The 15,323-nt window shown below is 36.8% G+C and overlaps 2 protein-coding genes across 2 annotated transcripts; both read right to left on the bottom strand.

Annotated features, from left to right (window-relative positions):
* Window positions 1-3,624: 3,624 nt before the first annotated feature.
* LOC140340240 (olfactory receptor 6N2-like) lies at window positions 3,625-6,849 on the bottom strand. The gene is made up of 2 exons (XM_072425297.1): window positions 5,966-6,849; window positions 3,625-3,730 (listed from the first exon to the last, which is right to left on the bottom strand). The coding sequence occupies exons 1-2, from the start codon at window positions 6,847-6,849 to the stop codon at window positions 3,625-3,627; spliced, it is 990 nt and encodes a 329-aa protein (XP_072281398.1).
* A 4,494-nt stretch (window positions 6,850-11,343) lies between these two features.
* Window positions 11,344-12,282, bottom strand: LOC140340239 (olfactory receptor 6N2-like). The gene has a single exon (XM_072425296.1). It carries the CDS (start codon window positions 12,280-12,282, stop codon window positions 11,344-11,346), a length of 939 nt encoding a protein of 312 aa, XP_072281397.1.
* Between the last annotated feature and the right edge of the window lie 3,041 nt (window positions 12,283-15,323).

Below are 15,323 nucleotides of genomic sequence, written 5' to 3'. Positions count from 1 at the left end.
AAATATCTGCATGGTTTCCACTGCAAACTGCTACTTGAACCCCCTCCTTGCCTTTGTCCCATTATCAAAGTCACATTGTCACATTTTAGTATTCAAATGTTTTATGTACATATTTTTTTTATGAATAAATTGTCATGGTTTTTATTTCTTTTGGTTTTTTTTTTTTTAATTTTTTTAGTCTGACATTTGCACTCATGTTGATCTGCTGCCACACAACTCCTCTGTTCATTTGTAGTAGTATTATAGGTTTGTTGTCATTGTGCTGTGCTGCCTGATCCTAGCCCTATTGTATACAAACACACTTCCACTTGTTGTCCAAACTGGTTGTCAATTAGTTGTCCGGCTGAGTTGCATACTCATTCTAACACACCTGATGGTGATGGAAGGAGGTCCAGGTTCCAAGCACAACATCAAAGCTCATTGATTGCCAAGCTCACAAGCAGGGTCAGGCACTCTTAGGAATGAACAGATGTTGTGTTGTTGCTCAACTTAATTTTGCTCATTAAATACTGCAGTGTATGCACTATTTAGGTGTTTACATAAAACAAATAGTACTAGTATCTAAAACTTCCAGGGACAAATACACTTTGTGCCAAAAATATGTTCTTGCTTTTCCAGCCTTTCAGGGTGTTTCTGCAGGTTTGAATGGCATTTTAGACCTTTGCCCACTATATACTGACTTACTAACCTCAGCTTGGTAGTGGAAGCACATAAAGGGGGTTTCCTCCTTTAACCAGAAACAATATCATACATGAATGTTGCTTGGAGTCAAGCCCATGACATTGGAAATTATAAGAAGAAATCGGCAATCTTTTCAATTTGAAGCATGTTAAGCAATTTGCCCCCCAAAAAATCCTCTTTGCCTATTTCTTCCTATAATTTCTCTTTTATATGTATATGTAGTGTTGGTGTTCGAATTGGGGTCGAATTATTGTCCTTATAATCGACCCAATTTCGGGCAGACCCTACCCGAAAAACACAGAATTCGACTTTGCGAATTCGTGTTTAAAAATAGGTTTAAAAAAAGGCAAACTCCAGATGAACTCCTAATGGAGTTTCTCTATTGAGAGTTCATTTGAGTTCAGTTTCCACAGTCACCAGGCTGTACTTTTCATTGATAAGTACAGCCCGGGGAAAGTGGGAACTTGCGGTCACAGCTGATTGGAGGCACACGAGTGTTTTCAATCAGCTGTGACTGCAGATGAACTCTCAATATAGTTCCTCCATTGAGAGTTCATCTGCAAGTTAGTTCCCACGGTCACCGGGGTGTACTTATCAGCGCGGTGACCGTGGGAACTGAACTGAAGATGAGGTTAGAGGTTAATTAGAGGTTAACTAGAGGTTAATTAACCTCTAGTGCCCAGGGATCGCAGTGGAACTGCAGATGAACTCTGTGTTCTTGGATAGAGAATCTCTATCCAAGAACACCTACTACAGTTATGCTAGGGCTGCAAGAGCAATCAGGGGAGCGGAGCTATCAGCTATAATAAGAAGGTACACAAACAGAAGTGAATTATAATGGTACAAAGCTGGGAATCCAGTGATAATGAATTCAGAAACGGTGTTATTGTAAAACATATCTGGGCCTGCAGTGGAAAACACAGTAGAATACCAGTTAATTATCTATTGTGGAAAACAGTTGCATCTAGAAAAAGAGTAAGCAGCACCAACCTTGCAATTCTTTTTGTTGCTTATTGTAACTACGTACAGGACACTTGAAATTTATGCTGAAAATTAGTGCTTTTTTACTTGGTTCCCTTCAAAAATGTAAAAAAATTAAACATAGCACAAAGGACACCCAATTATTGTTTTCTTAGCATTAGCATATCAGTTTTCAACTATAAAATTTTTTTTATTGAGTTATTATCAGCTGGTGTAATACAAAAAATCCTAACATTATACCAATAGGCTTGATGGTTATATTCCTGCTACTTTGTAGAATATAGGAGCTAAAAATCTATAGATTGCTTTAAATGTATGATAATGCTTTTAATGCTTTTATTATATAATGAAAACCACCAAGGTATGTGTGGATCTGATTTAATATTACCATTAAATATGAATGCTGATTGAATGTCAGAAAAACTCTTCTTTTATTTATTTCTTTAGATTTCTTTTAGCCAGTCTTATATTGCAGATATGCAATATTATTTTAAATCTGTTGCTTTAAAACAATACAAAAATACCATAACAATACAATACAAAAAATCAATAAATCAAGTGCTTTTTTGCTTCCCAATGATGTAAGATTATTTTTGTAAAGGTTTAAATATCTTTGAACACATTGGGATTTTATGCCCAGTCTGTTGCAATCATTATCTAATTTAAGTGTTCAAAAATATGTAAGTATTAAAAATTTTTTTTTACTTACACAATTACTTTTTTATGTTTAAGTGTTATATTATAACAATACTATTTCTGTATTCTTTTACTATGGTAAAACTAAAGTTGCCACTTTATTGTGAATAGAAGTAAACATAAAATAACATACAAAACTGAACAATGGAAATGTATAGAATTTATATATGTGTATTTCATTGTACAGAATTTATATATTTTCTAGTATTTTCAAGTGCTTTATTCTAAATAGACTTCCTGGAATCACACAGAAAGTATACATAGGACATACTGTACATCTGAATATTACCTCCAAAAGTATATTCATGTACAGTGGATGTCATGTAACAGAGTATATCAGCATCCAGCAATATACTTTGGTTGCACTGTCAGCAGAAAGTCAACAGTGTCAGCATAGTCTCCGCTATAATGTCAACAGGCCATTATGGGGGCAATGTGGGCATAGGGCATGTGCAAAGAGTAAAATGCCTAAACGCTGATGTTAGGTAGACTTTCCGAATCCCAATGGCCCAGTGAAGAACTGCTTATTCCCATGATGGGGTTCTCTCTGAAACTGATATGGCACTTTTTCAACTCCCACTGACCACCAATGCAGGAAAGATGTTATATGAACAAATATATATGCGTTTACATATTTATTATTTGAGCTTTGTTCACTTAACAGCACCCTACATTTTTATTAAGATTTCTTTCCTTTCTGATTCTTTGGGTAAAATAAACACATGCTATAATTAAATGAGAAACAACTGGTATCAGTGCTTAAAGTGTCAATGTGGATGAATAACATTTAAAATCAGATACTATGACATCCCTCCTGTTACCACTCCACCCGCAAATCATCTGCTCAGCAAGTTGCAGCATCCTCAGCCTCCCTTTAGCTGTGAATTTTCCATCATTCTTGGCATCCCCTGCACAGAAACCGGGGCTGTGTACAGCTGAATTGGATTCTGGAGGATGTGTTGCAAATTGTTTAATCCTTTCCGGCCATTGGCCACTGGGCCTTTTTCAACCTCTCTAGTTCCAGGCTTAGGTTGTAGAATACTCAATGTATTCCCTACGTTTTTCCTTTGCCTTGTCTGCTCCCTGCCCTGACCTCTGCTTTTTACCTGATCTTGCCTTGTCTGCTGCGTGCCCTGATCTCGGCTTGTAACCTGACCTTGCCCTGTCTGCCACCTGCCCAGATCTTCACCTGTTTCACTACCTTACCTTGACTCTCCTTAATCTGGCCTAATTCCTAATTCCTCCGCCCAAGTCATCTGATTCCTGTCACCCCCTGGCAGGGAAACCCTGGGGCAGTGACTTAATATCTTCCCTGCAGCAATTTTGATGTTTGAAGAAGAGGGATTTGAGAACATGTGCTCTCAGAGAGTTTATAAAAGTTGTAGAGGAACCAGAGGTACCCTGGCTGACTGGGTAATTTATAACAATCCATGTCTTCATCAACCTGCTGTGACTGAGATGATGAATGAGCCAGTCAGTCCACAAAGGGTGAATCTGTGCTGGGAGGAATCTGCTTTTTGTTACCATGTAAGCCGTGTACCGGGGGCTTTCTAGGATACAGCGAAGTCACAAACAAGGAAAAGCAGCCCACTGACACCAATTTATATAAAACAGGAAGTACTTTACTGCATACTATCACAATAAACAAAATTCCAAACAATAACCCAAAGAAAACACATTAAATACATTCACCCCAGAGGTCAGCACAGCGTCCTTTTTCAAGATTGGTTATTATGACCTGCCACATACATAGACCCTAACTCACTAACTATTGCAGGTATAATCTCAGTCTCTGGTATTTCAGGCGCCAATCCTATAATGCGGTGCGTGCACGATTTTACTGACCCGGGTCTTGTTCTGGATCCATCAATGTCTTTAAACTGAAAAAAAACAGCAACAAGTCTCTTCAGCAAACATGAGGTCCTGCAGGACAGACAGCTCTCGGTTCCTCAGCTTCTCTCAGCCTTTCTGGACAACAATCCTCTTTCCTCTGGACAGGATCTACCTTGGATGGTTGTCAGCTTCACTCAGCCACAGCTTCTGAGTCTGTAGGAACACGCTGACCCTTGGATGCGAATGGATTCTCTTTTACACACCCAGTCCTTGCAAGATGTCTGCTCTCCTCCTTCCTGTTTCCTCTCCTCAGAACAACCACACCTCCTAACAATATACAAATACTGGCCACTCGTTTAGCTGTGCTCAGAAACAGCGGCATCTTGTGGCTAAAATGCAGAACGACAGTAGTCCTATATTTTATTACAAACATTGAACACATGTGCTGTTTTCTCAATCTCACAACCATGTGAAATCTTGTATAACAGGACCTCTTTCTTTCTGTTACCACTGGTGGTGGTCTGTTTAGTAGGGATGATCTCCGATCTCGCTTACCGAAATTTTAAGTGAGAACATCCGGTGTAAATTCACCGATCGAGGTCAAATTTTAAATTAAAAGGAGAAATTAAAAAAAAAAATCTTTCAGATTGAGAACTGGGGATCTTCTCAATAAATGCAGCCGCGGCTTGAGGTAATTGGAGATTGAGGAAATTTTTGCAAGAATGCCAGAGGCATTCTCGCTCATCCCTAGTGTTTAGCAGTGGTGTTAGTGCACTCCCTCAATGCTACCCATAGTTTAGTATTTTCTATCCATTGTTTAGTAAATTCTGTATCCAGACCTAAGAGGTTTAGTTTGAATAATAGATCCACTAGTGCCTGGTCACTTATGAGGTCTACTAAGCTGCCAATCTAATTTTAACCAAATATTGGCATTTTATATCTAGCACAATCTGTCAACACATTTTCATTCACAATATGAGCAAACAGGACAATTTTTACTTGGTAAAACAAATTGCTTGTACATAACTGGAAATATTTTCTGCAATTTTACTGAGTTAGTAATCCCAATATCTTTTGTTAAACACAGCTGAGGTTGTCCATGATCTTAAGGATGAGCTCTTCTGCAACATCCTGTAACTCTAATGACAAACTCTGCAAGTGTTTATTTTTGCATATCAAAGCACAGCTTTCTCCAAAATTTAATGAATGTCTAGGCCCTATAAAGTTGTTTTTTTTCTTTGTTTGTGATCAACTCACAGTAAGGATTTTATACAGTAACTGACACCACGCGGCCTAATAATATGTTGAGACAAACATCTGTCCTAATTGCATTTAATAAAATAATGTACCTGTTCCGACTTACATACAAATTCAACTTAAGAACAAGCCTACAGTCCCTATCTCGCATGTAAACCGGGGACTACCTGTAACTGAAAATAATTTGTGCAATTTCACTTAGAAGACAGTAACAATATGAGAAAATGGGGCAATGTTTTATGCACGAGTTGGGAAAAATGCCTTTGTATAACTGCAAATAATTGCTGTGATTTTTCTTGCAGATTTTCTCTCAAGCACTTGTTTCCCCCAGCAAGCACTATCTACCCCCTTTTTTTCATAGTAATGAGTAATCAAACAAAATCACAACAAACTGCCCAAATTGGTTCTCTTTAAAATGATTACATCTAGGAAATGTACATGTGTTATGTTTTCTATATAGAATGATTTTCAATATATTTGTTAATTAAAACTGCACATTCTGTTTTTAAAAGCGAGTCTGATCTCTTGGTTCCGAAAGCTGTATATTACTGGGTTCAAAATAGGAGTGACTACTGAATAGAGGATGGACACCGCACGGTCAAAGTACAAAGAGTAACTTTTGGAAAGCCGAATATACATAAACAAAATACAGGTAAAGAAAATCAACACCACAGTCAGATGAGACACACAGGTGGAGAAAGCCTTCATTCTTCCAGCAGATGTCTTTATTTTTATAACAGCCATAATGATCCTAAAATATGAGCTCATGACCAATGAAAAGTTGACAGCTATACTAAAACAATTTGTTACAAAATTAGCAAGAATATTAATGGAGGTGTCACCACAAGCCAAACTGATCAATGGTGGTATGTCACAAAATATATGTTCCATTTTGCTGTTACAAAAAGATAATCTAGAAATCAGAAGGATCTCAGTGAGGGGAAACAGAAAGCCAAGAGTGAAACAGGAACCAACTAACCTCATGGTCATTGTGGAGGTCATGATGGAAGAATAATAAAGTGGAAGACAGATGGCCAAATACCGGTCATAGGCCATGGCAGTAAGAAGACAGTTCTCACAAGATCCAAGAGAATGGAAGAAATATGTCTGTAAGAGGCAGTTTCTTACAGATATAGTTTTGTTTCCAATTAGGAGATTGACCAACATCTTCGGAATGGTGACAGCTGTATAAAAGATCTCTAAGAAGGACAGAGCGCTAATAAATATATACATTGGAGAATGGAGGCGTAGGTCAGTCTTCACTAGAACGCATATAGTCACATTACCAGTTATAATAAGAAGATACACAATAAGAAGGCACACAAACAGAAGTGAATTATAATGGTACAAAGCTGGGAATCCAGTGATAATGAATTCAGACACTGTGGTATTGTAAAACATATCTGGACCTGCAGTGGAAAACACAGTAGAATACCAGTTAATTATCTATTGTGGAAAGCAGTTGTGTCTAGAAAAAGAGTAAGCAGCTCCAACGTTTTCCCTCTTGCAATTCTCCTTGTTGCTTATTGCAACTATGTACAGGACACTTGAAACTTATTTTAGTGCTTTTTTACTTGGTTCACTTAAAAATGTAAAAAAATGAAACATAGCACAGAGGACACCCAATCAGTGTTTTCTTAGCATTAGCATATCAGTTTTCAACTATAAAAGAGTTATTATCAGCTGGTGTAATACAAAAATTCCTTACATTATACTAATTGGCTCAATGGTTATATCCGTGCTACTTTGCAGAATATAAGAGCCAAAAATCTATAGATTGCTTTGAATGTATTATAATGCTACATGTCACAGTTTAATTTTAATATAATATGAAAACCACCAAGGTATGGGTTCATCTGAAATAATCTTACCATTAAAAATAAATGCTGATTGTTTTTCTACTGAATGTCAGAACAACTCTTCTTTTATTCATTTCTTTAGATTTCTTTTAGCCAGTCTTATATTGCAGGTATACAATATTATTTTAAATCTATAGCTTTATAATGAAAAAACATTATCAATAAATCAAGTGCTTTGTTTGCTTCTCAATGATGTAAGATTATTTTTGTAAAGGTTTAAATATCTTTGAACACATTGGGATTTTATTCCCAGTCTGTTGCAATCATTCCCTTTTTAATTTAGGTGTTCACAAATATGGCAGTTATATCAAATAAATCTTTATCTACTAATTGGGATCTGCTAACTTTCACAATTTGTAGTGATAAACACAATTACTTTTTTAAGTTTAACTGTTATAAGAACAATAGAACAATACTATTTCTGTTTTCTTTTACTATGTTAAAACAAAAGTTGCCACTTTATTGTGAATAGACGTAAACTTAAAATAACATACAAAACTGAACAATGGAAATTTATAAAATTTTAATGTATGGAACTTATATATTTTCTATTATTTTTAAGTGCTTTATTCTAAATTGACTTCCTGGAATCACACAGAAAGTATGCATAGGACACAAGTAAGCTCTGAATTTCTGACATGAGAAATTTTTCACTTGTCCTACTGATATAACAAAACACTTCCATTTATTTTTTAAACAGATAATAAAGGAGCAAAAAGGAGAAGTTTGTTGTTGTGGTTTACATACTGTACATCTGAATATTACCTTGGATGTCATGTAACAGAGTATATCAGCATCCAGCAATCTACCATGGTTGCACTCTATGTGCCAGCATAGTCTCTGGTATAATGTCAACAGGCCATTACGCGGGCAATGTGGGCATCGAGCATGTGCAAAGAGTTAAATGCCTAAACGCTGATGTTAGGTAGACTTTCTTAATCCCAATGGCTACAGCAATGGGTCTCTATTACTTCTACTGTGAAGAACTGCTTATTCCTTTGATGGGGTTGTATCTTCTCTCTGAAACCAATGATATGGTTCTTTTTCATCTCCCACTGACCACCAATGCAGGAAAGATGTTATATGGACAAATATGTATGCATTTATACATTTATTATTTGAGCTCTGTTCACTTAACAGCACCCTACATTTTTATTAGGATTTGTTTCCTTTCCGATTCTTTGGGTAAAATAAACACATGCCATAATTAAATGAGAAACAACTGGTATCAGTGCTTAAAGTGTCAATGTGGATGAAAAACATTTAAAATCAGATACTATGACATCCCTCCTGTTACCACTCCACTCGCAAATCATCTGCTCAACAAGTTGCAGCATCCTCAGCTTCCCTTTAGCTGTGAATTTTCCATCATTCTTGGCATCCCCTGCACAGAAACCGGGGCTGTGTACAGCTGAATTGGATTCTGGAGGATGTGTTGCAGATTGGTCAATCCTTTCCTTACATTGGCCACTGGGCCTTTGTAAACCTCTCCAGTTCCAGGCTTAGGTTGTGGGATCTAAATGTATTTCCTACCTCTTTGTCAGCTCTCTGTCGTTCTCTGTTCTGATTTTCTGGATTTGACCGCGGCTTGACCTTGACTTTGCCTGGTCTGCTACCTGCCCTGAACTCTGCTTGTTACCTGATCTTGCCTTGTCTTGTCTTACCTCGACTCTCTGTAATCTGGCCTAATAGCCATTCCTACGCCAAAGTCATCTGATTTCTGTCACCCCCCTTGCAGGGGAACCCTGGGGAGAACCTGTGCTCTCAGAGAGAGGGTTTATAAGAGTTGTGGAGGAACCAGAGGTACCCTGGCTGACCGGGTAATTTATAACATCCCATGTCTTCATCAACCTACTGTGACTGAGATGATGAATGAGCCAGTCAGTCCACAAGGGGTGAATCTTTGCTGAGAGGAATCTGCTTTTTGCTACCATATGAAAACTTGTATAACAGGACCTCTTTCTTTCTGCTACCACTGGTTGTGGTGTGTTTAGCAGTGGTGTTAGTGCGCTCCCTCTATGCTACCCATAGTTTAGTATTTTCTACCCATTGTTCAGTAAATTCTGTATCCAGACCCAAGAGGTTTGGTTTGAATAATAGATCCACTAGTGCCTGGTCATTTATGAGGTCTATTCAGCTGTCAATCTTGTTTTACCCAAATATTGGCATTTTTTATCTAGCACAATCTGTCAACACATTTTCATTCACAATATGGGAAAATAGAAAAAAAATTACTTGCTAAAACAAATTGCTTGGGCATAACTGGAAATGTTTTCTGCAATTTTACTGGGTTAGTAGTCCTAATATAAAAAAAAAACAGGGACATTTGTATGTAACACTGGGAAAAAATGCATTTGTGTGACTGAAAATGTGATTTCACTTGCTTAACAGTCACACTGTTTCCACACACATTTCCCAAAGTGTTTTCTCTGAAACATTGTCCCAAAACTACTGGCAGCCTTACATTGGATGATCTTGAGCATTGACACTTTTTCCTTGCATAGGATATCTGGATCTTGAATTTATGCTCAGATTGTTCAAATCCCATGTTCTAATCCAGTGTCATAGCACAAAACAAAAGTCAGAGAGACTCCACTTTTTTAGTAACATCTCCAATTATATAAGGCCTGGTAGTTGGAATTTATCGTATGAGCTCTCTAAAACTGTCTGTTGGGCTCAAAAAAAAAAAAAAAGAAAAATTATTATTAGAACATATAGAAATTGTAAATAAGTAATCCTCCCCAAATTCAATAAACTAAGCCCAAACTCTTCAAAATGAATACATATAGAAAATGTTCATTTGTTATATTTATATATAGATTGATTTTTATTATATTTGTTAATTTGGAACTGCACATACTGTTTTTAAAAGCGAGTCTGATCTCTTGGTTCCGAAAGCTGTATATTATTGGATTCAAAATAGGAGTGACCACTGAATACAGGATGGACACCGCATGGTCAAAGTACAAAGAGTAGGTTTTAGAAAGCTGAATGTGTCATCTTCATGGCTGTAGCCACATTGATGAGGGGGTTTCCTCCACACCCACAGTCCAAAACTCTTTGGTAATAGTTACAGGGCAATCAAACCGGGTGCGTACTAAATACTGGATATTGGTTGGCAGTGTGAGCAAAGTAGCACACATGCTAGGTCACAAAATTATATTATAATGGCCCTGATTTATTAAGAGACCTCCAAGACTGGTGAAGATGGGAGACACCTGGTGATCCAGCAAATCTGAAATGAATCTGGTCCAGGATTTAAAACATTTGCCATCTAATAGTAACTTAGGTTTGTTGGATCACCCAAGTTTTCCCATGATCATCTCCAGTCTTGGAGAGCTTTGATTTATCAGCCCCAATGCATCATAGAAACCACAAAAGTATTTGTGCATCTGAATCTCACCCTAATATTTAACTGCCGATTAGTCATTTACTGAATGACAGGACAACTCTTATTTTCAGTTCTTCTATCTCTTTTAACTGGCCTTGTGTAGTGGATCTAAGATATTTTTTTCAGACTAGTACGGTAGCTAAAATATTTTCACTGGCTGGTAGTCATCATGGAGCAGGACTATCCATTACCCCACCAGCAAATGAGAACTTTCACCACCACGGTAACAACACAAGCTGCAAGCCAAGATACACAATGGAGTATCCTTATTCATCAGGGGACAGGACTACCCATGACACCACCAGCAAATAACAACTCTCATGGTCACTGTAACCACTGTACAGAACAAGCTATAAGACAAGATATACAATTGTTAGAGTTCTCATTGGCTCAGCCAAAATTTACTGCTCCTTAATTATATGCAGAAAATAACTAAGGCAAAGTTAGCTTGAACAAGAGAATATCACAATTCTGTTAAATCAACATCCAAAATGTGTTCACATTTAGTGGAGGAAGTGCATATTAACAAAAAAAGTGTAAAAGTGTGTTTATTCAACTGTTCAATTCAATTGACTACAAACTTTTGACTCAGCCAACCTGGCAAACCTGATATCTATACCTTGAAATATCGATCCTAATGTTACTTTAAGAAACTTTAGGGAAACTTAAATATTTTTGTATAGATTTTTTGATTTCCCGATTTTTTAAACCATATATGATGGGGTTGGCTAGTGGAGTAAATACAGCATAGGTGAGACCAACAGTTCTATCAAGGTCTACAGAGGAACTTTTGGAAACTCGTACATAGACAAAAGCAGCACTGCCAAAAAACAGAGTAACCACAATCAAATGAGCTCCGCAGGTAGAAAATGCCTTCTGGCGACCAAGTTTGGATTTAATCTTCAGAATAACAAGGATAATCCTGATGTAAGAGAACAAGATTAATGGAAATGATATGATCAAAAGTATGAGGAGACCAATACAAAATTCAACTGTTATGTAGAAATTTGTATCTGTACATGCCAAATAGATTAATGGTGTAAAGTCGCAGAAGACATTTTCAATTTGATTTGGACCACAAAATGGAAGTGGAGATATTAAAATAACTTCAATAAGTGGGATTAAAAATCCTCCAACAAAACAACCAACAACCAAGTGTATATACCGTCTGGTAGTCATGATAGACGAGTATTGTAATGGTTTACAGATAGCCAAATACCGATCATAACCCATAACTGTAAGGATGTAACACTCAGAGGCTCCTAGCGAATGTGCCACGTATGCTTGCACGATGCATGCTGATAGGGTAATCTTCTTTTCTTCATTCAAAAGATCAGCCAACATTTTTGGAATGGTGACAGATGTATAACAAATCTCCAAGCATGATAATGCCCCAATAAAGAAATTCATGGGAAAATGCAGTGAGGGTTGTCGCTGGATTACAAAGAAAATGAGAATGTTGGCAGCAATGATGAATAAATAGATACAGAGAAGTGTCAGGAAGAGTAAGATGTTAAATTTTTGCAAATTTGGGAATCCAATTAGAATAATATCATAAATGTTACTGTCGTTTGAAAGTCTCATCTCTCTGCCAAGGTGTAGGATTTTACAATCAAATTGTGCTCACAATTTCTCAATATAATAATGGTACTTTTCAGAATTATCAAATTATAATATTTTTGGAGTAAAAAAGTACCTCTCTGTTGTCAGTAAAAGTTCTGTGTCTGAGCTGCCTCATATTACTGCAAATATACATGGTCTCCAGACTGATAGGAGCATTGTACATTATTGGAGGCTATTTTTCAGTAAAATCCTGCCTGGGAAAATTTCAGCAATATGAGAATGTTAACACAACCATGAAAAGGAGTCTACATACATAACAAAAAAATATTCATTGGAACTGTGAACTCTAAATTAGCAAACTGGCAGATTATTGATACATAAACAGTCTCAGCCTGAAAGTCTCTAATGGATCTACAAAAAAATGCTCCTCAAACATTGTACCTGGTTCTAGACATCAAAGTTCTATATTTGAATACACACAGCCCTAAAAATGGAAATTTGTGTTGCCAAAATGCATTGATTTTTTTTTGGGAAATGGCAAATAAATCCTATTCTGGATTATTTTATAAGAAAGTGATGTTACTTATGTTTTATCTTTAGAGCTGCCAGACAAACTCTAAAAAGAAACCTATTCGTCTGATAAAGTGCCCAATAATCCAGCACTTCTCATCACTGATCCAATATTTAGCAGTAAAATACTGGCAGTGGTTCAGCTCATCATTCTATAAGAAAAATGTTGCCCTGAGCTAAATTTTAGGTTAGTGTTTCTCAACTAGGAGTTGGTAGAACCCTATGGTTCCTTCAGAGGAATTTTGAGCCTCTCACGTTTTTTTTACCAGACACTATTGATCTGTTTGGCTATCTGTAAGAGTGGCATTCTTCCCAATAGCCAGAAATGTAAGAGACGTTCTTCCTTCTTATCACAAAGATAATGTACTGCAATATATATATAGTCATTTTAGAAAGGTTTTTCCCTGAAGACCCAAAAGTCAAGGATTCCCTCATGTAAAAAAAAAAATCGATAAAGACTGCCTCAGGTTCTTAACGATTTAAGTGTTTGGGACACATTTGGTACATTTCCAGGCTTGACTTTAATTTTGCTAAATTTATACAATAACTGCACTTTAATGTCTTGGTAAAATTAAAACATGAAAAAATCAAATAATTAAACAGAGTTCTGAATTTACCATTTTATCTGACAACAACACGTCTTTGCTGCACTGAGATCCAAGGCATTTTTTTCAGCCCTACTAAGTTCTTAGTTTTGCAGCACAGAACACCTACCCTATACATCTGACTCAGAAAGAGTGAAAACACAAGTAGGCAAAGAGTATTTTTAAAGAAGGCCACCAATGGACATCTTTGTACAGCTTTTATTATAGATTTACTTTAATGCATGATAAAAAAGGAAGACAGTCTATCCAAAATAGAAACATTTTTGTTGACATTGGTTTGTCATCAACATCAGACCTAAGAGAGAGAAGCTACAGGGAAACAATGGATCAGTATATTAAATATTCAAGCACATGGGGTAATAATCATAATGTCACATAGAACAATACCTAACTATACCATGCATCCAGTTTTTTGATTCTATCTTCCTTGTTTTAAATAGTTTGGTTTATTCAAGGGATTTAATCTCTAAAGTATATTTAAAAAAACTAAGGGAAATTCATAAATGAGTTTCTCATTAAAACACTAATAATTTTGCAGATGGGAATAGACATAATCAACAATAATAATTCATAGCTAAATGCACTGCTTCTAATTCGTTATCCCTATAGTATCACAAAGTTAGTTGAAAACGTTTACTCTGTGTTCTAAAACAATTTTACCTAAGTAAGTTGAAAGGGAATGTGTCAAAAAACAGTTTGAGAAACTAGAAGGAAGTTTACATCCTTTTTTTTACATTTTTTTCCAGATCTGCTAACTATTGCTGGGAGATCCACATCATCTTCTGACAAACCGTGTTGCCTTTTAGCTATTACATGTTTTAGAGCCAGAGACGAATATCTCTTCACTCAGAGGCTTCATACAAAGCACATTTGTAAGGCCAGCTTCTCCAGCAACTTAGGCAACTTGCTGCTACCATCTGGAGCTGTAATAGCCACAGAGATGACACACAGAAGCCACAATAGGAGATAATGAACGGGGTGAGAGCTTGGAAGAGGTTCATAAAAATACTTCAAAGGAGGCAGAGGTAAAGAACACAACTCAATGGTAGTACAAGCTAAAAAATCACATTACAGTCAATTCATGCACTGGGCTCTAGTAGGATGGTCATCAAACTTCTTCACTGTTTGGGGTAATCCTACCAATATAATCCAAACAAACATTCGTTTTCATTTTTCATTGCAAGAAAACGGGTGCTCGACAACCATCGGACTGCACTGACAGTCCACAAAGAGGTTCCTTCAATTATACTAAGTTTTATTCAGATGGGAAGAATATATTTTCAGAACACCCGGAGAACACCTCCTCTACAATCCTTCTGGCAGTTCCAAACTGCACTTCTCTGTTTGCTAAACATCAATAAAGGAATTCTCTACCCGAAGAAGATCCAGGTGTGATGGTAAATTATTCTTCTCAGTTTGATCTGGCACTATCCACAATTTTCTACAGCACTCTGAACAAAGGAGTATATACTTTAATTAGGGTATAGCATTGATTTTAAAATGGGTAGAGAAAGAAGATACTAGATGTGACAATGGACTTGGCCTCTTCCATTGCAAGCAACTTACCTTTTAGGCTTTAAAAACTGGGGAGAACACAGAAAAAGTCAAAGGCCTTCTCTCCAGTTGATGAACTAATACTTTGTGATATGTGAGTGTGACTTTTTTCCACCTTTTTTATGTGACTGAGAGGTAATTAGAGTGTACTAGGTGACCAATAATAATGAAGAATTGGCAAAGTAGCAACATTTTCAATTATGAATATCTACTTGCAGGAGATTGTAAGAGGAGTGTACTCTTACCTTGAATTCTAACAACGCACTTGCACAGTAGCACAGTACACAAGTCTGTACCCCTGGCTACCTTCTCACAATCACGCAGTTTCCCCCA

This window comes from Pyxicephalus adspersus, chromosome 11 (assembly GCF_032062135.1).
Source record: "Pyxicephalus adspersus chromosome 11, UCB_Pads_2.0, whole genome shotgun sequence".
Lineage (NCBI taxonomy): Eukaryota > Metazoa > Chordata > Amphibia > Anura > Pyxicephalidae > Pyxicephalus > Pyxicephalus adspersus.
The sequence above is the reverse complement of the archived record's forward strand: the minus strand, read 5'-3'. Positions and strand labels throughout refer to the sequence as shown.

Excerpts from the sequence above, each read along its gene's own strand:
- LOC140340240 (XM_072425297.1), bottom strand. The coding sequence starts at position 6,849 with ATGTTTTACAATACCACAGTGTCTGAATTCATTATCACTGGATTCCCA. Across the intron at positions 3,731-5,965 it reads TTTCGGAACCAAGAGATCAG|AAACTCTCTGAGAGCACATG; the intron begins ACTCGCTTTTAA and ends TACAACTTTTAT.
- LOC140340239 (XM_072425296.1), bottom strand. The coding sequence starts at position 12,282 with ATGAGACTTTCAAACGACAGTAACATTTATGATATTATTCTAATTGGA.